Source organism: Entelurus aequoreus, linkage group LG10, assembly GCF_033978785.1.
Source record: "Entelurus aequoreus isolate RoL-2023_Sb linkage group LG10, RoL_Eaeq_v1.1, whole genome shotgun sequence".
In the NCBI taxonomy this organism is placed as follows: Eukaryota; Metazoa; Chordata; class Actinopteri; order Syngnathiformes; family Syngnathidae; genus Entelurus; species Entelurus aequoreus.
In genome coordinates this window covers 74383381-74409834 of record NC_084740.1, presented here as the reverse complement: position 1 = coordinate 74409834, position 26454 = coordinate 74383381, and the positions used below count along the sequence as shown (strand labels likewise).

The 26454-nt window shown below is 40.2% G+C and overlaps 1 protein-coding gene across 3 annotated transcripts in view; it reads left to right on the top strand.

Moving 5' to 3' along the window:
* kdm6a (lysine (K)-specific demethylase 6A) overlaps positions 1–24321 on the top strand; it is a 123279-nt gene extending 98958 nt beyond the window's left edge. The window contains exons 11-25 of one of the 3 annotated variants that reach the window (XM_062061664.1): positions 1251–1358; positions 1459–1887; positions 3798–4591; positions 7701–7830; positions 7901–8006; positions 8355–8560; positions 12254–12306; positions 12393–12467; positions 12580–12728; positions 12792–12906; positions 12977–13164; positions 13247–13388; positions 15259–15385; positions 15464–15634; positions 23358–24321. In XM_062061664.1, coding sequence (XP_061917648.1) covers positions 1251–1358; positions 1459–1887; positions 3798–4591; positions 7701–7830; positions 7901–8006; positions 8355–8560; positions 12254–12306; positions 12393–12467; positions 12580–12728; positions 12792–12906; positions 12977–13164; positions 13247–13388; positions 15259–15385; positions 15464–15634; positions 23358–23384 — 2820 coding nt within the window. In that variant the 3' untranslated portion in view covers positions 23385–24321. The remainder of the gene's footprint in view (positions 1–1250; positions 1359–1458; positions 1888–3797; positions 4592–7700; positions 7831–7900; positions 8007–8354; positions 8561–12253; positions 12307–12392; positions 12468–12579; positions 12729–12791; positions 12907–12976; positions 13165–13246; positions 13389–15258; positions 15386–15463; positions 15635–23357) is intronic. The other 2 variants (XM_062061663.1, XM_062061662.1) reach the window with 2 other exon arrangements.
* The last annotated feature ends 2133 nt before the right edge of the window (positions 24322–26454 follow it).

Sequence of the window (26454 nt, the reverse complement as noted above, 5' to 3'; positions counted from 1 at the left end):
GTAGAAGTCGCATTTTTTGGGGGGAAATTTATTTGATAAAACCCAACACCAAGAATAGACATTTGAAAGGCAATTTAAAATAAATAAAGAACAGTGAACAACAGGCTGAATACCGTATTTTTCAGAGTATAAGTCGCTCCGGAGTATAAGTCGCACCGGGCGAAAATGCATAATAAAGAAGGAAAAAAACATGTAGGAGGTCGCACTGGTCGCACTAGATAGAGATAGGGTGAGAAGCTCTGCCATCCGGGGGGAGCTCAAAGTAAAGCCGCTGCTCCTCCACATCGAGAGGAGCCAGATGAGGTGGTTCGGGCATCTGGTCAGGATGCCACCCGAACGCCTCCCTAGGGAGGTGTTTAGGGCACGTCCGACCGGTAGGAGGCCTCGGGGAAGACCCGGGACACGTTGGGAAGACTATGTCTCCCGGCTGGCCTGGGAACGCCTCGGGATCCCCCGGGAGGAGCTGGACGAAGTGGCTGGGGAGAGGGAAGTCTGGGTTTCCCTGCTTAGGCTGCTGCCCCCGCGACCCGACCTCGGATAAGCGGAAGAAGATGGATGGATGGACCGATAATCTTTACATCACTTGTGCCTAAAATCACAGAAAAACCTCAAATCTGAGTGGGGGAAAAATGAATATGAAAATGTTGAATGCTAACATTTGTACAAATGTGGTCATAGTGACATTTTCAACATCAAAGGGGCGTAATATATATTAATAATTTGTATTATTTCTTTTTAAAGCCAGGCGAGACCTCAGGTGGTTCCAATTTACTAACTTGTGTACACATTTCAACAAAGTGTTTGTCTACCTCAAAAAAGCTGCACATAACATCATGGATTATGCAGTGGGAAAAGTCACACACACACACACACACACGTGTGTGCGTGTTCACATCAGTCAACCCATGACGTCATTATTTGCTTACCATTCTACTTCTCCCACTGCAGTTGTTCATAAATGTGGTTTTGCTCGGCCGGTTTTCACCATTTAATAACCTGTATGCAGTTTGAAGTCTGCACTTTTCCCCCGAATCTAAAGGGAGTGTCTGTAGGGATGGCGTCACGCTATGCCAACCCTGCTTAGAGCGCAGATCGGAGGTGAAGTTAACACAGGCTTGTAATAAATTGATTATTGACATGTCTATGCCAGGTTGATTGAGAGACCTCTTGTGGCAGATAAGGTGTACTGCATATGTAAAACCGTTTTCTTTTGAACATACTATTAATAGTATAAAATGTGTCCTGTGTAGCTTCTGGACCACTTGCGGACCAACAGAGCCCTCCTGAAGCCCCTGCAGGTGCAGATGCTGGATCAGCTGGAGAACCAGTTCTCACTCATGCAGCAGCATCAGCAGCAGGTAGACATTTTGGACTTGCCCCACGTTTCCTCTTTTGTGTATTCAATATAAGAAGGAGTAAGGATGCTGCAGGTATTGACCTTCTTTGCCTCCCTCCCAGATGAGGCAGCAGGCAGCGGCGGGCGCCCAGCTGCGACCCAGCCTTCCCAACGGTCCTGTGCCCGTGTCCCCCATCAACAACCACCACCCCCACAACCACGCAGTCCTCCAGGGCTCCTCCCCTGTCAATCACACAGCCATCAGACCCCCGTGTGTCGCCCAGCCCACGGCCAACGGCTCGTGTCAGAGTCCGTCGTCGTCGTCCTCGGGGCCGCTGGACGTCAGGTCCCCCGGGCGAGATCACGCCCACGCCGCGCCGCCGGGAAGTAGCGGCACGAGCAACGGAAACGTGCCTTACGCGCAGCAGCAGAACTCTCTACCTCACAACTGCACAGCCGCCGCTGGTCACCCCAGCAGCAGCTGCAGCAGCGCGAGTCCGGGTCACACGGACGAGACGTGGAGGAGCCCACATAGCAACACTACCGCTCAGGTAACACATTACCTCATCACTATATTATTATTAGGTTTATTATACTAGGTCACAATTGCTATCGGACATGGACGATTATAGAATCAATTAGTAGACGTCAATAATCGATTATCACTTTATTTATTGTAAATAAAGTAATGCGGACAGTTCTAAAACTTGGCTGACTGCAGCGAGCCACCTCACTGAGAGATCCGAACAGCTCCTTTACTTTAGGGCACATATGGTCAAGTTTTGCACACATTTTCATTAATTTGATAAATGTGTAAATGAATTTCATTGTTTTTTATTCCAAATGAATTGTTGTTTTTTAAGTTGTCAGTAGGGCTGCAGCAACTAATCGATTAAATCGATAATAAAAATAGTTGGCGATTAACTTAGTCATCGATTCGTTGGATCTATGCTATGCGCATGCGCAGAGGCATTTTTTTATGTATATTTATTTTATTTATTTATTTAAATATTTTTATTTTTTTTAATAAACCTTTATTTATAAACTGCAACATGTACAAACAGCTGAGAAACAATAATCAAAATAAGTATGGTGCCAGTATGCTGTTTTTTTCCCCCAATAAAATACTGGAAAGGGTAGAAATGTAGTTTGTCTCTTCTATCCGATTATTAATCGATTAATCGGAGTAATAATCGACAGATTAATCGATTATCCAATTAATCTTTAGTTGCAGCCCTAGTTGTCATTGATAAACGCTCATTTAGTGAAACGAAAATAAATGTAAAACTGAAAACTAGAGATGTCTGCCGATATTATCGGCCGATAAATGCTTTAAAATGTAATATCGGAAATGATCTGTATCAGTTTCAAAAAGTAACATTTATGAATTTTTAAAACGCCGCTGTACGGAGTGGTACACTGACGTAGGGAGAAGTACAGAGCGCCAATAAGCCTTAAAGGCACCGCCTTAAAGGCACCGCCTTTGCGTGCCGGCCCAGTCACATAATATCTACGGCTTTTCACACACACAAGTGAATGCAAGGCATACTTGGTCAACAGCCATACAGGTCACAGTGAGGGTGAACGTATAAACAACTTTAACACGGTTACAAATATGCGCCACACTGTGAACCCACACCAAACAAGAATGACAAACACACTTCGGGAGAACATCCGCACCATAACACAACATAACAAATACCCAGAACCCATTGCAGCGCTAACTCTTCCGGGACGCTACAATATACACCCCCGCTAACCCCCCCTACCCCCCACCTCACCTCAAATCCCTCAACCCCGCCCACCTCAACCTCCTCATGCTCTCTCAGGGAGAGCATGTCCCAAATTCCAAGCTGCTGTTTTGAGGCATGTTAAAAAAAATAATGCACTTTGTGACTTCAATAATAAATATGGCAGTGCCATGTTGGCTTTTTTTTCCATAACTTGAGTTGATTTATTTTGGAAAACCTTGTTACATTGTTTAATGCATCCAGCGGGGCATCACAACAAAATTAGGCATAATAATGTGTTCATTCCACCACTGTATATATCGGTATCGGTTGATATCGGAATCGGTAATTAAGTGTTGGACAATATCGGCATATCTGATATCGGCAAAAAAGCCATTATCGGACATCTCTACTGAAAACTCAAATTAAAGATGCATCAACAATCGATTTTTAATCAAATAATAGCTCCTGAATCGTAATCCAGTCGTGAGTTGCCCAAAGATTCCCACCTCTATTACCTGCTGTATGGTCCTGAACTTGTGTGCAGAAAAATAGTCCCATCTCATTCCTAAGCTTAAAAATAGCGATTCACATATTTTGCAGAATTGTGCAACCCTCTTGTCTGGGGTTGTTAAATAGTACTGCATGTGTCTTTAAGGTGATAAAAAGCAGTTGTCGGTTGAAAGTGCTGCTCATTAACATTCATCCGCTTCCTCCTCGTCTGTGTCCAGGGGCTTCACAAAGGTCCAGGTTCACATTCGGCAGGTCCCAATGGAGAACCCCCTTTCTCTTCCTCCTCTTCCCCCCAGACCTCCTTCTCTTCCTCGGGCATTCTCAATCAGGTGGGGCATTCTTCTGGGCCCTGCACTGCCTCGTCCTCGGCCTCCTCTTTGTCCCCCACTTCCCCCCAGTCCACCCCCAACCACTTGTCCTCGCCTCCCCACTCCGCCACTACCTCAGGGGTCCACACCAAAGACAATGCGCCCTCCGGGGGCGGCAGCGGCAGCAACAAGGGCGGCGACAGCAGTGCGGGCGTGGCGGCCAACACCACGCCCGCACAGGGACTGACTAATCACGTCCAGCCGCGGGGGACGGATGGCCCTGCCAGCCCGCCACGACCCGGTGCCCCGCCCAGTTCCGACAATCCTCAGCTCTCAGCCTTGCTAAAGGGACAAGCCAACACAACCGCGACAAACGACGACAATAATAACTGTAGTAACCACGGTGGGCCTTTCTCAGAGAAAATCAACAATGTCCACTCGGTCGCTGCCAAAGCTACGTCAGAGCAGTTGTCTGCGTCCTCGCCATTGTCGGCCACCGCAGCGCCCTCCGCCCGCGGCCTCTCCTGCCTTAACAGCCAGTCCAACAGCGAGGGCCCCACGCTGAACGGGAAGGAGGACTCTCGGAGCCCGCAGAAGGCGGGGCCTCTTGAAGGCGTGCATAGACACTCAGCTCCCGCTGGTCTGGCCCCCTGGTCTTCTGTTTCAATCTACCCAAGCTCCAGCGAGGTGCTCAAAGCCTGCAGGTAAGACATCTCCAGCTTTCATACTCAATCTGCACGAATCAAACCAAAGGATGCACTACTTTTTTATAGTTGAATGTAGGGTTGTGTAAAATAGATGATTAATTATATACATTTTGAATATGATGGAGCTTTTATCGTATTTTTTGGAGTATAAGTCGCTCCGGAGTATAAGTCGCACCGGCCGAAAATGCATAATAAAGAAGGAAAAAAACATATATAAGTCGCACTGGAGTATAAGTCGCATTTTTGGGGGAAATTTATTTGATAAAAGCCAACACCAAGAATAGACATTTGAAAGGCAATTTAAAATAAATCAAGAATAGTGAACAACAAGCTGAATAAGTGTACGTTATATGAGGCATAAATAACCAACTGAGAACGTGCCTGGTATGTTAACGTAACATATTATGGTAAGAGTCATTCAGATAACTATAACATATAGAACATGCTATACGTTTACCAAACAATCTGTCACTCCTAATCGCTAAATCCCATGAAATCTTATACAGTACGTCTAGTCCAGTGGTTCTTAACCTTGTTGGAGGTACCGAACCCCACCAGCTTCATATGCGCATTCACCGAACCCTTCTTTAATGAAAAATGTATATATATAAGTTATGGTTTTTTTTCCCAGTGCACAAAATGAACTATGCATGAACATCACCTTGTTCAAAGAACAAAACCAACACAGTGCATAAACTCACAACAATATCAGTGTGACTTCTGCTGTTGCCGTATCCATAATACGCCGATAGGGAGAAGTTTTTATTTACACGATGAGTCGGGTGTGTCTCGACCTCCGCGGCGGAGGGTCCGCCGAACCCCTGAGGCCGACTCACCGAACCCCTAGGGTTCGATCGAACCCAGGTTAAGAACCACTGGTCTAGTCTCTTACGTGAATGAGCTAAATAATATTATTTGATATTTTACGGTAATGTGTTAATAATTTCACACATAAGTCGCTCCTGAGTATAAGTCGCACCGGGGGTGCGACTTATACCGACTATGAAAAAAACTGCGACTTAGCAAAGACACTTTTAAGTCCGCAATCCTAGGATTGATGGCGGAAGATAAACAGTTTTTGCAAGTCATCACTGGAGAATGAGGAATAACTAAGCATGCTACACTACACACAGTCAGAGGGCATGCTAACCGCTAGCTAGAGCTCTTGAATGTAAACAAAGGTTGGCGGATCCATACAAATATCGACAGTAACGATATTTGTGGTAATGGGGGCATGGTCAATATGATATCATCACATTATTTGCTCGGATACATATATTTTCTTTTGAATGCATGTACAGTATTTTTCAGAGTATAAGTCGCTCCGGAGTATAAGTCGCACCGGCCGAAAATGCATAATAAAGAAGGAAAAAAACATATATAAGTCGCACTGGAGTATAAGTCGCATTTTTTGGGGAAATTTATTTGATAAAAGCCAACATCAAGAATAGACATTTGAAAGGCAATTTAAAATAAATAAAGAATAGTGAACAACAGGCTGAATAAGTGTACGTTATATGAGGCATAAATAACCAACTGAGAAGGTGCCTGGTATGTTATCGTAACATATTATGGTAAGAGTCATTCAGATAACTATCACATATAGAACATGCTATACGTTTACCAAACAATCTGTCACTCCTAATCGCTAAATCCCATGAAATCTTATACAGTACGTCTAGTCCAGTGGTTCTTAACCTTGTTGGAGGTACCGAACCCCACCAGCTTCATATGCGCATTCACCAAACCCGTCTTTAATGAAAAATGTATATATATAAGTTATGTTTTTTTCCCAGTGCACAAAATGAACTATGCATGAACATCACCAACACAGTGCATAAACTCACAACAATATCAGTGTGACTTCTGCTGTTGCCGTATCCATAATACGCCGATAGGGAGAAGTTTTTATTTACACGATGAGTCGGGTGTGTCTCGACCTCCGCGGCGGAGGGTCCGCCGAACCCCTGAGGCCGACTCACCGAACCCCTAGGGTTCGATCGAACCCAGGTTAAGAACCACTGGTCTAGTCTCTTACGTGAATGAGCTAAATAATATTATTTGATATTTTACGGTAATGTGTTAATAATTTCACACATAAGTCGCCCCCGGTGCGACTTATACCGACCATGAAAAAAACTGCGACTTATAGTCCGAAAAGTAGGGTAATTCTATCGTTAAATCATGATAATGCATGTTGATGACACATTCTAGCTTTGTCTGCAAATGTTGCAGGAACAAGCAAACGAACGCGCCGACGCAATGTAATGTCCTCGCTCGCGGCTAATTCCCCTCCACAAAGCAAAGACACTTTTAAGTCCGCAATCCTAGCATCGATGGCGGAAGATAAACAGTTTTTGCAAGTCATCACTGGAGAATGAGGAATAACTAAACATGCTACACTACACACAGTCAGAGGGCATGCTAACCGCTAGCTAGAGCTCTTGAATGTAAACAAAGGTTGGCGGATTCATACAAATATCGACAGTAACAATAGTTAGATTTGCAAGATATTTGTGGTAATGGGGGCATGGTCAATACGACATCATCACATTATTTGCTCGGATACATATATTTTTTCTTTTAAAATGCATGTATTAGTTGTTTTGTCTTTTTAAACAAATCTGGTTTGTTAATTATAGGATTAACATGTATATTTTTGTTATGTTCAAAGTGATTGATCTATACTCAACAGTGTCGAGTTGAAACAGGTGTGTTTGACAGCAAGTGATATTCTATGTCACAATATCCAATATATTGTGACATAGATATGAGGCCTTATCACCCATTTTTTGTGGCCACCTGTCTATGATAGCCATTTTTGTTCTTTCCCTTGAGTGGTCGCTGTAGTGAGGTTTTACTGTACGTAAACGTGTTAATATTGTAAAGTGTTACAGCCAAGTGTTTAACACAAAGTGCACTTTATTACTCCGCCTCCTAAAAAGTCAAGCAAGCTTCCAGCATATGTTATTGCAGTAAAACATACAGGTGTCCATACGTGACTAATGCCGGGAATAAACTATTATATATATCTCTGATGCTTTTCCAAACCAACCAAATTGCATCCTCCTGTTTGGCTGTAATCACATGACTTGTGACCCCGCAGAAACCTGGGCAAGAATGGCCTGTCGACGAGCAGCGTCCTCCTGGACAAGTGTCCGCCGCCGCGACCCCCGGGCACGCCCTCGCCTCCTTTGCCAAAGGACAAGCTCAACCCGCCGACGCCCAGTATTTATGTGAGCGCGACGGACAGCGAAGAAGACTGCAGTCAAAACAGTTGTAAAATACTCCTTGCTTCTCTCACAGTTGGAAAACAAGAGGGACGCATTTTACCCTCCTCTCCATCAGTTCTGCACCAACCCTGCTAACCCGGTCACCGTCATCCGAGGCCTGGCGGGAGCTCTTAAACTGGGTAGGAAACTGCAACCTCTTTAGGTCTGACACACCTCTGTGGGTGTGTCTACAATGGTTACATGTGTAGCAACAGCACCACCTGCAAGTGGCAATTATTACTGCATGGCAGGCATAACTAGTCGAGAGTAGACCAATAATCTGTGTTGTTGCCATAGTTACATTTGACAGCCTATCTGACAAATTCACACTTTATTCCACCAGATTGTCAGCATGATTGACACATGCCGCCTTCTTTGTCGTCATTCATCCGCAAATTTTAAAAAAACAATGTTGCAGGAGGAGAACGTCAATCACATGCCAGAATTAATTCAAGAAGTAACGCACTGTTTGCTGCCGTCCTGCACAGACCTGGGCCTCTTCTCCACCAAGACGCTAGTGGAGGCTAACCCCGACCATCTGGTGGAGGTGCGCACCCAGCTGGCTCAGCCCACCGACGAGAACTGGGACCCCAGCGGCAGCCACAAGCTGTGGCTCTGTGAGAGCAGCCGCTCGCGCACCACCATCGTCAAATACGCCCAGTACCAGGCCTCGTCCTTCCAGGAGTCGCTACGGGTCAGTACAGAACATCTTAGAACAGAACAAGGTTGCATGTTCCAAAGAGCTGTGTTTGTCTACAACAGGGGTCACCAACGCGGTGCCCGCGGGCACCAGGTAGCCCGTAAGGACCAGATGAGTAGCCCGCCGGCCTGTTCTAAAAATAGCTCAAATAGCAGCACTTACCAGTGAGCTGCCTCTATTTTTTTAATTGTATTTATTTACTAGCAAGCTGGTCTCGCTTTGCCCGACATTTTTAATTCTAAGAGAGACAAAACTCAAATAGAATTTGAAAATCCAAGGAAATATTTTAAAGACTTGATCTTCACTTGTTTAAATAAATTCATTATTTTTTTTACTTTGCTTCTTATAACTTTCAGAAAGACAATTTTAGAGAAAAAATACAACCTTAAAAATTATTTTAGGATTTTTAAACACATACCTTTTTACCTTTTGAATTCCTTCCTCTTCTTTCCTGACAATTTAAATCAATGTTCAAGTCAATTTTTTATTTTTTTTTGTAAAGAATAACAAATACATTTTAATTTAACTCTTCATTTTAGCTTCTGGTTTTTCGACGAAGAATATTTGTGAAATATTTCTTCAAACTTATTATGATTAAAATTTTAAAAAATTATTTTGGCAAATCTAGAATATCTGTAGAATCAAATTTAAATCTTATTTCAAGGTCTTTTGAATTTCTTTTAAAATATTTGTTCTGGAAAATCTAGAAAAAATAATGATTTGTCTTTGTTAGAAATATAGCTTGGTCCAATTTGTTATATATTCTAACAAAGTGTAGATTGTATTTTAACCTATTTAAAACATGTCATCAAAATTCTAAAAGTAATCTTAATCAGGAAAAATTGCTAATGATGTTCCATAAATTCTTTTTTTAAGTTTTTCTCTTCTTTTTTTCGGTTGAATTTTGAATTTTAAAGAGTCGAAATTGAAGATAAACTATGTTTCAAAATTTGTCATTTTTTTTCGTGTTTTCTCCTCTTTTAAACCGTTCAATTAAGTGTAAATATCATTAATTATTAATAATAACATAGAGTTAAAGGTAAATTGAGCAAATTGGCTATTTCTGGCAATTTATTTAAGTGTGTATCAAACTGGTAGCCCTTCGCATTAATCAGTACCCAAGAAGTAGCTCTTGGTTTCAAAAAGGTTGGTGACCCCTGATCTACAACGTAGTGTGTGTCTCCCAGAAGCACTGTTATGTACTTAAAGTTAAAGTTAAGTTAAAGTACCAATGATTGTCACACACACACTAGGTGTGGTGAAATTTGTCCTCTGCATTTGACCCATCCCCTTGATCAACCCCTGGGAGGTGAGGGGAGCAGTGGGCAGCAGCGTAGCCGCGCCCGGGAATCATTTAATCCACTTTTTACATTTACACTGTGACTTGGCACATACACTGGGTCTGGGTTAGTTTTTGCCTCATCCCTCACTTAAAGCTTGTGTTAAGAATGCACTACCAACCTGATAAGTCCCAAAGACAAAGATGATAGTGTTATCTGCTTACATATGCTACCTTGTGGTTGTCTGAGCACACTGGAGCTAGTCATGGATACCGTATTTCCTTGAATTGGCGCCGGGAATGTGGTATTCGCATGCCTCGAATTACAGCCGGGTCAAACTCGTTTCGCAAAATAATTAGCGCATGCTTGGCACTTCCGCCGGGTCAAACATGAGTCATTAAATGACTCCCGCCTCCTGGTGGTAGAGGGCGCTAGTGGTCCTTCTTGCGACTGCTGGTACTGCAGAAGACCTGTGCTGCAGAAGAAGACAACAGCAGCAATAGTGCGCAGCCATTTATTTTACCATGGAGGATTACATATCTAAAATAAAACAGTTTTCTAAACTGGACTTTCAATCGAAGCAGGAGGTAATACTTAAAAGGAAGATCTCCATCGAGACAGAGAGACTTTTAAAACTGAAGGAAGACTTCTATATCGATGCTTTTCTTCAAAAGGAGCTGGCATGGACTCATTTATACCTAAAGGTAAGACCATAATAACGTTTTTTTTATTAAATGTGTTTTTCATGATAAGGTAAGCGCCGGAGTGAGAAGAGGTTTTAAAATAATTACCGCATGCATGGCAATCTCGCCTGCTTTTGGTAAACGCAGGGGTGAGAAGAGGTTTTAAATTAATTAGCGCCCCTGCGGCTATTCAAGGAAATACGGTAGTCCCACTCCTTAATGCTTCATTCACATGCAGGATTCTTACAGGAATGAGGCAAAAATACAACATTACCTACTGTATCTAATGTAATAGATGCCATATATCAAATACAACAATGCAACATTAAGGTATAAATGGTATATGAGCATAACTATAGTGCTAACTCTACATTTTAACAGCAACATCATGCTAGGTAAGCATATTATTAGAAGAAAACCAACATGAGTAAAGTTGCAATTTTACATACATACACACATATATATATATATATATATATATATATATATATATATATATATATATATATATATATATATATATATATATATACACACCGTATTTTACGCACTATAAGGCGCACCGGATTATAAGGCGCACCTTCAATGAATGGCCTATTTTAAAACTTTGTTCATATATAAGGCGCACCGCATTATAAGGCGCATAGAATAGATGCTACAGTAGAGGCTGTGGTTACGTTATGCATCCATTAGATGGAGCTGCGCTAAAGGGAATGTCAACAAAACAAATTGTGATTGTACTGACACTTCTACTTGCTGCTCTCTGTCCTCCAACTGTAGCCATCTCGCTTTGTTCCCTCGTCTTCTTTACTTGGCGCAGGTCATCATGTTGCTTCCTCCACTTCCGCACCATTGATTCGTTAATGTTAAATTCTCTCGCTGCTGCTCTATTCCCGTGTTCTACTGCGTGACTGATCGCCTTGAGTTTAAACTCTGCCTCGTAAGCGTGTCTCTTAATAAGAGCCATTTTTGGGTCTTTACATAAAGTTTAGGTCTCGCAACTACGGTAAGCAGCCGCCGACTTCATTTTCCCCCGTAGAAGAAGAAGCGCTTCTTCTTCTTCTTGGAGGTTTTTAGGTGCGCCTTATAGCGCGGAAAATACGGTGTATATATAATATATATATACATACATATACATACATACAGCCCGGCCCGCAGCCAAATTGTTTTAACCCAATGCGGCCCCTGAGTCAAAAAGTTTGGGGAACCCCTGTTGTAGGATTTCTTCACTGCTTCAGAGGAAGCTATTTGCACCGAACGTTCTGCAAACATTCCGCGAGGACAACACTTAAACATTATCAGCCACCTGAACTGCGAGCATCGCTATGACTGTTTTGAAAGCCTAAGAAGATGCCTGCTGCTGAAGAAGCTGCCCCGAAGCCAGCCGCAAAGAAAGGTGCATGTGCACAAATGACATTTAAATCCACATAGAATAGAAAAGTTAATCGTTTGGCAGCATCATTATTGAGAAGCAGAAAGTTACCTGTATCGGTATTGGCTTGAAAAAAAAAAACCCATCCTGCATCTCTTAATATTTATTGTCAACTTCCCCCATTTACTTTACACCCATTTGCTTTTTGAATTCTACTTTGTGTTTTTTTGCAGTGATATTTTTTACAATGTGCTGGTGGCTGCACTTTGGACACCCTTGAAAGTCACTTTAACTCCAATATTCCTTCCCTTCTCCCTACTTCTGCCTAACCGAGCACATTCTGTCGCAACAGGAGGAGAGCGAGAAGAAGAAGGAGATGGAAGCAGAAGCGGCCTCGTCTGACGGGTGATTTGCTTTGCTTGCCTGTTTATGCAATGGACGGTTTGGTTTCCCTGTGTCCCTGATTAACAATAATGCTACCTGCCCTTCAGCCTGGCGCGGCGGAGGAAATGTCCTTTCAAGCACATAAAGTTCGGCACCAACATAGACCTCTCGGATGAAAACAAGTAGGTGAACCGTGAGTCACTAAAAATGATGGAAGGTGTTGGTCGACATACATTGCGGTCGTCTGCAGTTTTTTCATTCATGGTCACCTCATACAATCTGGTTGGGTTTCAGGTGGAAGCAGCAGCTCCAGGAGCTGAGCAAACTGCCGGCCTTCGCCAGGGTGGTGTCAGCTGGCAACCTGCTCAGCCACGTGGGACACACCATCCTGGGCATGAACACGGTGCAGCTCTACATGAAGGTTCCGGGGAGCAGGACACCAGGTAGAACCGACATTCTGAAGATATTGGCCCACTCTTACTGACCACTCTCCCTTGTCTTTGTAGGCCACCAAGAGAACAATAACTTCTGTTCGGTCAACATCAACATCGGTCCTGGGGATTGCGAGTGGTTCGCCGTGCCAGAGCCGTACTGGGGTGTCATCAACAGCTTCTGTGAAAAGTGCGTCTTTCTCGCTCACTTCCGGCTCATTTTCCAATTCATGCTGATTTCTGTGGGGTTTTGGCGACAGGAACAACATCAACTTCTTGATGGGGTCCTGGTGGCCCAACCTGGAGGACCTGTACGAGACCAACGTGCCTGTTTACCGCTTCATCCAGCGCCCCGGGGACCTGGTGTGGCTCAACACGGGCACCGTGCACTGGGTGCAGGCCATCGGCTGGTGCAACAACATCGCCTGGAATGTAGGACCCCTGACAGGTGAGGACATAACTTCGACTGGCCCGTCGTTGACAATGGAGGGGATCGGCTGAGGTGTTCCTCTGTTTGTGTCATATGTCAGCCCATCAGTACAAGCTGGCGGTGGAGCGCTACGAGTGGAACAAACTGCACAGCGTCAAGTCCATCGTTCCCATGATCCACCTGTCCTGGAATTTGGCCAGGAACATCAAAGTGTCCGACCACAAGCTCTTTGAGATGATCAAGTGAGAATTGCAGTTCTTCTTGTCGTGTGGCCTGAATATTGATATACAGGCCTAGGGCTGGGGAGTATGGCTAAAAACTCTATCACGATATAAGTGTTTTGTATTGGTTCATATCAATAATTATTGATTTTTTTATGACATGGAGAAAAATATATTAAATGTACCGTATTTTTCGGAGTTTAAGTCGCACCGGCCGAAAATGCATAATAAAGAAGGAAAAAAACATATATAAGTCGCACTGGAGTATAAGTCGCATTTTTTGGGGGAAATGTATTTGATAAAAGCCAACACCAAGAATAGACATTTGAAAGGCAATTTAAAATAAATCAAGAATAGTGAACAACAGGCTGAATAAGTGTACGTTATATGAGGCATAAATAACCAACTGAGAAGGTGCCTGGTATGTTAACGTAACATATTATGGTAAGAGTCATTCAAATAACTATAACATATAGAACATGCTATACGTTTACCAAACAATCTGTCACTCCTAATCGCTAAATCCCATGAAATCTTATACGTCTAGTCTCTTACGTGAATGAGATAAATAATAGTATTTGATATTTTGCGGTAATGTGTTAATCATTTCACACATAAGTCGCTCATGAGTATAAGTCGCACCCCCGGCCAAACTATGAAAAAAACTGCGACATATAGTCCGAAAAATACGGTAAGTGATTATTACAATTTAACAGAAGTGTAGACGGAACATGTAAGAAAGTAAGCAGATATTAACAGTAAATGAACAAGTAGATTAATAATAAATGTTCTTGTCCGTAATAATAATAATAGGTGTATAAAGGACACAATATGTTACTGCATAAGTCAGCAGACTAATTATGAGTCTTTGTTTGTTTACTTACTACTAAAAGACAAGTTGTCTAGTATGTTCACTATTTTATTTTAGGACTTAACTGCAATAAGAAACATATGTTTAATGTACCTTAAGGTTTTTTGTTAAAATAAAGCCAATAATGCAATTTTTTTGTGGTCCCCTTTATTTAGAAAAGTACCGAAATAATATGCTTTTTCATTGACATATATATTTTTAAAGCTTGGAGTACATTTTTTAACTAACTTTAACTTAGATCGTATGCATTTTTTAAACTGTGTTGTGATAATCTGCTCTTTTTCTTGGTGTGCAATACGGGTGTAAAAATAGTGTTTTTTGTTTTATTTATTATCTATACACTACCGTTCAAAAGTTTGGGGTCACATTGAAATGTCCTTATTTTTGAAGGAAAAGCACTGTACTTTTCAATGAAGATAACTTTAAACTAGTCTTAACTTGAAAGAAATACACTCTATACATTGCTAATGTGGTAAATGACTATTCTAGCTGCAAATGTCTGGTTTTTGGTGCAATATCTACATAGGTGTATAGAGGCCCATTTCCAGCAACTATCACTCCAGTGTTCTAATGGTACAATGTGTTTGCTCATTGGCTCAGAAGGCTAATTGATGATTAGAAAACCCTTGTGCAATCATGTTCACACATCTGAAAACAGTTTAGCTCGTTACAGAAGCTACAAAACTGACCTTCCTTTGAGCAGATTGAGTTTCTGGAGCATCACATTTGTGGGGTCAATTAAACGCTCAAAATGGCCAGAAAAAGAGAACTTTCATCTGAAACTCGACAGTCTATTCTTGTTCTTAGAAATGAAGGCTATTCCACAAAATTGTTTGGCTGACCCCAAACTTTTGAACGGTAGTGTATATAGTGCAATTTTTAGTGCGTAATATTTATTCCCCATTTTTAGTTCTTCATTACATTTTACTTTTAGTGTATTTAAAATCCTGCTCCTCAACCACAACATTTCCCCATTGTATCTATTGGTCTGTTGAACTAAAGTCAACATGTACACATCAGGTATTGCTTGCTGCGAACTCTGAAGCAGTGTCAGATGCAGCGAGAGCTTCTGCTGACTGCGGGGAAGTCGCTGGTTTGGCACGGGCGCACCCAGCACGAGCCAGCCCACTACTGCAGTATTTGTGAGGTAAAGCCTGGGTGAAAGAGGTTGTCCAGAAGTGTCTCCTTGGCTCACACTGGGTGTGTTCTTACCCTGCCGGCACAGGTGGAGGTGTACGACCTGCTCTTTGTGACCAGCGAGAGCAACAGCAAGAAGACCTACGTGGTGCATTGCCAGGACTGCGCCCGCAGGGGGAGCCCTAACCTGGACAACTTTGTGGTGCTGGAGCAGTACAAGATTGATGACCTCATGCAGGTCTACGACCACTTTACTCTGGTAAGCGACACACACACACACACACACACACACACACACACACACACACACACACACACACACACACACACACACACACACTGAGTTCAGCTTGGACGAAGGTACTCCTACTCCTTTTCCAGGTTATCTGCGGGGTATTAAAAAGAGCTAAATCCAACAATTTCAATTTAAGGCCTTAAAATGTCTAAAATTCTCCTAAAAGGTCTTAAACATGACTGTGAAAGGTCCCGAAAATCTATTAACGTGACTTTTATTTAAAACATGCATAATCTTCACTGCAAAAAGTCAGTGTTCAAAAACAAGAAAAAAAATTACAAAAATTAGTTATTTTATGTGAACTAAGCAAAATTATCTGCCAATAGAACAAGAAAATGTGGCTTGTCAAGACTTTCCAAAACAAGTAAAATTAGCTAACCTCAATGAACCAAAAAATACCTTAAAATAAGTATATTCTCACTAATAAGTGCACTTTTCTTGGTAGAAAAAAAAATGAGACCTTTTTGCTCAATATGTTGAAAATATTCTTAAGTAAATGCTAGTGCCATTATCTTGACATAATGATATGCGCTCGGCATCATGATTGTTTTTTCATGCTTGAAATAAGAAATGATTACTTTAAAAAAGTAGTTTTCTACTTGTGAGTGTTGATGACACAGCTTTGCAACAGTTGATATTCTAGTTTCAAGCATGTTTCACTCAATATAGGTCATCAAATCTCAGCAACAAGCTGTAATATCTTACTGAGATCATTTAGGACCAAAACCCTTAAAACAAGTAAAACACTCTAACATAAAATCTGCTTAGTGAGAAGAATTATCTTATCAGACAGAAAATAAGCAAATATCACCCTTATTTGAGATATTTCATCTTACTTAGATTTCACTTTTTGCAGTGTTCAGTCTTTCTTTTAAATGTTTTGGTTCTTGAGGACGCTATAACGTAACTACGAAACAGAACATAACACTACTACTTCTATTTCTTCTGCTACTAAAATTATTACCAGTATTGAGGCGGCGTGGCACAGATGGTTAAGTGGGCGTCCAGAAACTTAAGAGTTTAGAGTTCAGAATCCACGCTGCTGTTGGGTCTTTGGGCAAGACAAGACACTTTGAAAATAAATTCTTGATTTCAATGTGACTTTCCTTGATAAATAAAGGTTAAATAATAGCAATGGCATCTTTCTTTACCGTTGTTTGGCCACCAAAAAAGATCTGTTTTTCAGTTGTTAGCAGTCCACCGTTGTAATACACGTTTTCACCACTTGTGGCAGTATCAACGATATCAAACAAGAAATCTGGAGCGAGAAGTTTCTTAAAGGCCTACTGAAAGCCACTACTAGCGACCACGCAGTCTGATAGTTTATATATCAATGATGAAATCTTAACATTGCAACACATGCCAATACGGCCGGGTTAACTTATAAAGTGACATTTTAAATTTTCCGGCTGAAAACGTTTCGATATGATGACGTTTGCGCATGACGTCAATGGCTGAACCGGAAGTATTGGTACACCATTGTATCCAATACAAAAAGCTCTGTTTTCATCGCGTAATTCCACAGTATTCTGGACATCTGTGTTGGTGAATCTTTTGCAATTTGTTCAATGAACAATGGAGGCTGCAAAGAAGAAAGCTGTAGGTGGGATCGGTGTATTAGCGGCTGGCTGCAGCAACACAACCAGGAGGACTTTGACTCGGATAGCAGACGCGCTATCCGACGCTAGCCGCCGACCGCATCGATGATCGGGTAAAGTCCTTCGTCGCGCCGTCGATCGCTGGAACGCAGGTGAGCACGGGTGTTGATGAGCAGATGAGGGCTGGCGTAGGTGGAGCGCTAATGTTTTTATCATAGCTCTGACGAGGTCCCGTAGCTAAGTTAGCTTCAATGGCGTCGTTAGCAACAGCATTGCTAGGCTTCGACAGGCGGCACAGCATTAACCGTGTGGTTGCAGGTCCAGTGTTTGGTTCGGTGTCTCCTGATAGTAGTATTGTTGATCTGCTGTCTATCCTTCCAGTCAGGGGCTTATTTATTTTGTTTCTATCTGCATTTAAGCATGATGCTATCACGTTAGCTCCGTAGCTAAAGTGCTTCACCGATGTATTGTCGTGCAGATAAAAGTCACTGTGAATGTCCATTTCGCGTTCTCGACTCTCATTTTCAAGAGGATATAGTATCCGAGGTGGTTTAAAATACAAATCCGTGATCCACAATAGAAAAAGGAGAAAGTGTGGAATCCAATGAGCCCTTGTACCTAAGTTACGGTCAGAGCGAAAAAAGATACGTCCTGCACTGCACTCTAGTCCTTCACTCTCACGTTCCTCATCCACGAATCTTTCATCCTGGCTCAAATTAATGGGGAAATCGTCGCTTTCTCGGTCCGAATCGCTCTCGCTGCTGGTGTAAACAATAGGGAAATGTGAGGAGCCTTTCAACCTGTGACGTCACGCTACTTCCGGTACAGGCAAGGCTTTTTTTTATCAGCGAGCAAAAGTTGCGAACTTTATCGTCGATGTTCTCTACTAAATCCTTTCAGCAAAAATATGGCAATATCGCGAAATGATCAAGTATGACACATAGAATGGATCTGCTATCCCCGTTTAAATTAATTTCAGTAGGCCTTTAAGCGCAAAAAATATAACGAAAGTGGTAAAGTTGTATTTTAATTTGCACTTTAATTTATCGAATGTTTATTTAAGAAACATTTATCATTAATCTAGTTAGAATTAAAAAAAAATGTTTTAGAACTGCCTAATTATGTGTGTTTATGTTTAGTTTTTTTGAGTCCCTTGTTTTGCATTTTATATGTATTTGTTTTTGTAATCAGCATGACATAAGCTTGTATATCATTTGACAAGGTTTATTCTGTTAAACTGTAACTAGGTTAGATATGATTATTGAATACGATTAAATTCAAGAGTAGGACTGATAATTCAGTGTTAATATTTGAGTGGAAAAGATGGGCCCCGAGGTCAAAAAGATTAAGAACCCATGCTTTAGATAATAAAACTTAACATCACTGTTTTTCCAAATGTTATGTTTATCTAAATCATGAGAAATGTCTCCTGCTCTTAGGCATTAATAAATATAAATAATTATATGGAAATTAATATAAAAATTTTTGTTATACATTATTATGTTTAAAATTATAAATACCTTTGGTTATTTTTCAGTTTTATTTATTGAACAATTTACCTCTTCTGAGATGAATCAAGGCTATCAAGGTGGTTTTGCAATTAAAAGATGTCAGGTGTGATACCCTGTGGTTGTCTACATCACTCCTTTCGTGTTTAGTGGATAAATTAGAATATGCAATTCAGTAATGAAACTGCAAGAGGAAATAATGCATACTTAATAAGTAATAATAATAATAATAATATATAGTGCCTGTTTTGCACTGAAGGGTTCCTACTTGGCTTAATTCAATACGGAACTAGGTACTACTTCTGTTACCGAACTCATTTTTAGCATGCACAGCTGGAACTTTAAAAAAAAAAACATGAACTTACTAGGGTTGGGTACCGAATTTGGTACTTTTATAGGAACTGACTGAATTCCGTCTGTAGTACTGAGTACCGCTTCACATAAAATGAAACAATACCATACCATACCATACATATTGTGATATCTTTGTTGCACGAGACGTCACGTGTGGTTGCAGACACGACACGGCTCAAGCATTTTGCGGGTAAACAGGCAGTTTCCATGCCAGTAAGCCTGATAGAAAGCACTTTAACCTCTTAAGGCCCAAGCTGTTTGTTTACATGCTTTTTTTTATTTCTCTTTGCTATTTGGGCTTATTGGACCCTAATTAGAATAAAAACTAAAAATCATCTTTTGATATGATGTACTTAGTCCATAAGTACACAAACGTGTACTTCATGTGTAGTGACATGCTAATTTTTATTTTTACACTTTTTTTTTCAAATTCCATTGTATGTTATACTCTTCTGACACCACCAGATGGCAGTATAAGTGTCCACGTGTCGGCATAAGACCCCAATTCAGTAGTGTACAAAATTTTGGAAATAAGAGCTAAAAGGTGCTGTCCACGCATGTGGCCACTAAGGCCTTTAGAGGTTAAAGTACATCAAAATAAAAATGCGCTCTCTCGATGCTAATTTACATGGGATATGCCATATACATGCTACTGATTAGCATTAGCAATTTTACATGGCGATTTTAACACTTGCAAATTTGTTAATGAAGACTACAACTCAGATGCACGTTAGAAACAAGCAGCTGGTGCGTAATAAGTACAATATTTACAGTATAGACACTTTGCAGGACTTGACAAAATACAAGCCTGGTACATTCAACTTAATGACAAAGACTACTTCCTGGCTCAATGTTGGTTGTTAAAAAAAAATGGTTTATTTAAAAAAAATTACATTTATTTAGGGGTGTAACGGTACGTGTATTTGTATTGAACCGTTTTGGTACGGGGGGTTCGTTTCGGAGGTGTACCGAACGAGTTTCCACACGGACATATTGAGTAGCGTAACGCACGTTGTGTAAACAATGCACAACACACGGCATGCTAGCAGCTAACGAGCTAGGATAGACTGACCATACGTCCTCTTTTCACCGGACATGTCCTCTTTTGCGGAGTTTCTTAAATGCCTCAAATGTCCGGCATTTTGAGTTAGGGTTGCATGTATTTTCAATGTACGTTCAGGGTTAAGAAGGGGTTAAAAACAAAACAAATTGTGCGCGCAGCAGCATTGGTGAGGGGGGGCAGAGACAGAGAGAGAGAGTTATGATAAACGCGCATGTGTCGCCAGGCTCTGCTTTTTATCCATAGATTTATCACATTTAATTTTTTATTATCTATAGCAGGGGTGTCAAAAGTGTGCCCCGGAGGCCTTTTGCGGCCCACAGCTAATGTTTTAAAGGCCCACGGCACATTCTAAAAATACTATTAAAATAAACAAAAACATAACAAAAGTGAAATAAAAAAGCTTAAAGGTTAAATGTAATTTAGAAAAAGTTGTAATGTTGACTAATAAAACAAAGCTGTTTTTTTTTCTTTCAAACTGTCATTGCTCAAAACATAATATTGAATCAAAATCAATGTTATTATGAATTATTGACCTATCCGAGGTTCCCATTACTTCACATCAAATATTCCACTAAGAAAAATATTTTTGGTGGAAGATTTTGCTAATTTGGTAAATCAAATTTTTTTTCCCATTTCATTTATTTATTTATTTCAGGCAATGACAAAGAAGTACAAGTTGACAAAACATAATAATATAAATTAATATAGTGCATTACTAAATAAACCCAAAAATTGATATTTTGTTTAGAGATAATATTGGCCGATAAATGCTTTAAAATGTAATATCGGAAATTATCGGTATTGTTTTTTTAATTATCGGTATCGTATTTTTAATTTTTTTTTTATCAAATCAACATTAAAAAACACAAGATACACTTACAATTAGTACAATCCAATCCAATCCACTTTATTTATATAGCACATTTACACAACAAGAATGTTTCCAAAGTGCTGCACAGCCATGTTAAAAACAATATTAAAAACAATATTAAAAACTATATTAAAAACAATATTATGCTACACCAATGACTGAATAAAAACAAAGAATAAATGAATAGAAAACCAATACAGAGACAATATAAAAAATAAATATGATTAAAAACGATTTTAAAGGGTGAAACCAATTAAAACAGTAAAATAGACATCAAAATTTATAACCCTAACCCTAACCACACAGGACAACAGAGGACAGAAGACCACACAACTCACGTAGTGTTAAAAGCCAAAGAATAAAAGTGGGTCTTTAGACGAGACTTAAAACACTCCACTGTGGGAGCAGTTTGAACATGGAGGGGCAGAGTGTTCCAGAGTTTAGGGCCGACCACAGAGAAGGCCCTGTCTCCCCTGGTTTTAAGTCTCGTCCTGGGCACCACGAGCTGGAGCTGGCTCTCGGACCTCAGAGCGCGCGCAGGAGTGTAAATTTGGATGAGGTCCGAGATATACTGAGGTGCCAGTCCATGTAAAGCTTTAAAAACAAACAGCAAGGATTTAAAATCAATTCTAAAATGAACAGGGAGCCAGTGCAAACTCCGAAGAATTGGGGTTATATGCTCACGTTTCCTGGCCCCTGTTAAAAGTCGTGCTGCCGCGTTCTGGACTAACTGCAACCGGGAGAGAGCTTTTTGGCTAATGCCAGCATAAAGTGCATTGCAGTAGTCTAGGCGACTTGAAATAAAAGCATGCACGACTTGTTCAAAAAGGTTAAAAGATAAAAATGGTTTTACCTTTGCTAAAAGACGAAGATGATAAAAACACGATTTTAAAACGCCATTGACTTGTTTGTCGAATTTAAAATCGCTGTCTATAGTGACGCCAAGGCTGGTGACTTTGGGACGCACATGATTTTGCAATGGTCCCAAGTCAGTGAGGGCCGGACCAAAAACTGAAATTTCCGTTTTTCCCTCCTTCATTATTAAAAAATTCTGGGCTAACCAAGCCTTGACATCACATAGACAGTTGAGAAGGGGTGTCAGGGGGCCGTGGCCTTTTGAAATTGGCATATACATTTGGCAGTCATCTGCATAAAAGTGATAAGACACTCCATGTTTCTTAAAAATCTCTCCAAGAGGGAGAATGTACAAGGAAAACAGGATGGGGCCTAGAATGGATCCCTGGGGGACACCACAGTAAAGCGGAGCAGAAGAAGAGGTGGCGTCCCCCAGCCTGACAGAGAAGGACCTCTCTGACAGGTAGGATCTGAACCACTCTAATGCAGTCCCCCTGACACCCACACAGTCTCTCAGGCGGTCTAAAAGAATTGTGTGGTCGACTGTGTCAAAGGCAGCTGTAAGATCTAAAAGCACTAAAATGGCAGAGCTACCAGAATCAGACATTAAAAGCAAGTCATTAAAAACCTTTAAAAGTGCAGATTCAGTACTGTGCAAAGCCTTGTATCCACACTAACCCAAAAATCCTCCCTCCCCCATTTACACTCATTCACACAAAAGGGTTGTTTCTTTCTGTTATTAATATTCTGCTTCCTACATTATATATCAATATATATCAATACAGTCTGCAAGGGATACAGTCCGTAAGCACACATGATTGTGCGTGCTGCTGCTCCACTAATAGTACTAACCTTTAACACTTAATTTTACTCATTTTCATTCATTACTAGTTTCTATGTAACTGTTTTTATATTGTTTTACTTTGTTTTTTATTCAAGAAAATGTTTTTAATTTATTTCTTATTTTATTTTATAATTTTGTTTAAAAGGACCTTATCTTCAATATACCAGGTTGTCCAAATTAGGCATAATAATGTGTTAATTCCACGACTGTATATATCGGTATCGGTTGATATCGGTATCGGTAACTAAGAGTTGGACAATATCGGATATCGGCAAAAAGCCATTATCGGACGTCCCTAATTTTGTTGTTTTCTTACTGTACCGAAAATGAACCGAACCGTGACCTCTAAACCGAGCTACGTACCGAACCCAAATGTTTGTGTACCGTTACACCCCTACATTTATTACCACACAAACACACCAAAAAGTGTTACCGTATCGGTCTCCTTTTGGATCAAATGTGTGTCCTTGCTGTGTAAAAGTCAACACAGGAGACCTTCATGGCCCTCCACTATTAGTCTCATTGGGAGCGATGCATTCAATGTCCTGTGTTTTTGGCCGTTTCCAGCGTAAATAGTCGTGTTTCTCCTCGCAGGCGAGCCCGTTGCCTTCCTCGTCCTGAAGATGCTTTTCTTTCCCCAGCGACAGTGGACTCCACATTTGTGTTCCTCATTTGGACATTTAGGAAGTAAGCCGTCAGTCCTCCTAACCGTAGCAAACCCTCGCCCCTAAAGGCAGCTAGCTTGTGCGTAAGCTGCGAAGTCTATGCAACTTTGCCTCGCCCCCTGGTGGACTGTAGGGGGAAGGCGTCATCTTCAGACTGTTCTACTGGACTCTCGTCAACATTTGATAGATGGAGTAAAAGCTTTGTACATATTACGGTTTCATGACTACTGACTACTTTTTGTTGTCTCTTCCTCTTCCTTCGCCATCACCCACTCGGTCTTTTTCTGTTGTTAGACAGATTAAACCGAAACTTTTTTTATTTGATTTTTTTTTTTCAAATAATGTGAACATTTGAGTGATGCAGTCTTTGCAACATGTTTTTTTATTTTTATTTGAATTTGCTGGAACAATGTTGACGACATGAAATTGTTTATAGACAAAAGGCCACGAGCACATAGTTTTTTATTGTTATTATTATTTTCCTGTAAATTGACACTATTTATAAACGCATATTTATTGCTTGGAAATATTTGTTAATGAAATACTGCCCCCCCCTCCTTTTTGTTTGTTCTTTCCCAGAATACCTGCCATGAAATTTGAAGGAGCCTTGTGACTTTTGAGCAAAGCCTCTCCGATATGTTTTGTATAGAAATAAAAAGTGCTTACTAAGCATTGTGCAGAGACTTGACGCTGCATCGGCTTTATTGTCTTGAAGGATGTTTTTACGCGGCAATAAATGAATTGTCTTTATTTTTATCAGCGCTTTTCACTCACATGTATTTTTTTTAATGTATCAATCTTTCATAAAAACACAATGAAATTGTTAAACTACACAAAAACTATTGTCAGTCTATAATTACTACAAAAACTAAAATATGGTTGTGGGTAACCTCCAGATTTATCAAAAAAACCTCCTCAACTGAGGGTGTGAGTTAGATTTTGCCTCACTAAAGCGTGAAAAATCTACTACCAACCTAACATGTCCGATAGAGAAAGTGATGATTCAGTATTATCTTCTTACAGATACTCCGTGATGATTGTTTAAGCACACTGCAGCCAGGCCTGGGTAGTCCAGCTTCTTAATGCTTCAGTCACACGCAGGATTCTCACAGGAATGAGGCAAAAATACAATATTACCTGCCACTGGGCTGTTGGTGCGAAACTAATGCGTACATTACGTACGTATTTTTACCGCACTCTTTCTACATCTGGTAATTAAACACCCTGGCTATAATTAGAGATAATAATGCACTATGAATGTATGAATGTGCAGTGGTAAGTGGGGATACGAGTTAAATTAGATCTGTGACGCAACTCGTACTTGGAAGAACTGGTATTGCAAAATGAAATGAACTAAAATCTGATGCTGGATCCTTCAAAAACTAACACTTTAATATTTAAAATGAAAAATGAACTTTTAGATAATATTGCATGACAACACAATGTATATATTTCTTCCATTAATTGGCCTTAAGAGGGCCGTTTTTGTTTTTTTAATTCATTTTAAATCCTGCATGCGGGTAACAACCTGTGACTAATGATGGATAATTGAAATTCAAGTGTGAAGCACCGGATTAACAAAGATATTTAAATAGCCACTCACCTCATGATAGCACACAATTACCTATGCATTTTGATTAGGCCTGGTTCACACCAACGGCGCTTGCCGCGCTTTAAAGCGGCGAGCAAAGCGCCGTCATTTTTGTCAATTTTTCCACGAATATCCCGATCTCCGAAGTAATGTTATGCTCTGATACGCTCTGATACGAATTATTTCCCGCTTTGTTACCGTTCCTCACGATTTGATGCCGCTTGGGTACGCTTTAAATCACGCTTTGATACGTTTTATTACGCTTTATTGAACTTTATTACGCTTTGATGCGATTATTATTTTGTGAATTTGATGAATAAATTGCGTGCGCACACATAATATAATAAAAAAAGAGAAATATGACGAAAAAATGCGAAAAACTCAGTATACTGTTTTCCCCACATTTTTTAGATTTATCTATTTATTTGATTTCTCTTTTTGTTTTATTATATACAAGATAAAACACATAATGTAATAAAAAAGAGAAATATGATAAACAAATAAGTAGAGATGTCCGATAATATCGGTCTGCCGATATTATCGGCCGATAAATGCGCTAAAATGTAATATCGGAAATTATCGGTATCGTTTTTTTTATTATCAGTATCGTTTTTTTTCTTTTCTTTTTATTAAATCCACATAAAGAACACAATATACACTTACAATTAGTGCACCAACCCAAAAAACCTCCCTCCCCCATTTACACTCATTCACACAAAAGGGTTGTTTCTTTCTGTTATTAATATTCTGCTTCCTACATTATATATCAATATATATCAATACAGTCTGCAAGGGATACAGTCCGTAAGCACACATGATTGTGCGTGCTGCTGCTCCACTAATAATACTAACCTTTAACGGTTAATTTTACAAATTTTCATGAATTACTAGTTTCTATGTAACTGTTCTTATATTGTTTTACTTTCTTTTTTATTCAAGAAAATGTTTTTAATTCATTCATCTTATTTTATTTTATAAATTTTTTTAAAAAGTACCTTATCTTCACCATACCTGGTTGTCCAAATTAGGCATAATAATGTGTTAATTCCACGACTGTATATATCGGTATCGGTAATTAAAGAGTTGGACAATATCGGATATCGGCAAAAAGCCATTATCGGACATCCCTACAAATAAGTGAAAAACTCAGTATACCAAGTTTTCCCCACATTTTTTAGATGTATCTATTTATTTGATTTCTCTTTTTATTATATACAAGATAAAACACATAATGTAATAAAACAGAGAAATATGATAAACAAATAAGTAAAAAAAAAAGTGAAAAACTCATACTGTTTTCCACACATTTTTTATATTCATTTATTTTTTCAATTTCTCTTTTTCCCCGTTATATTATGTTTTATATCTTCATTTCTTTGACTTCTTTGTCATCTTAATAAATATCTATCTTTCATTTCTTATGCTAGTTGACAAT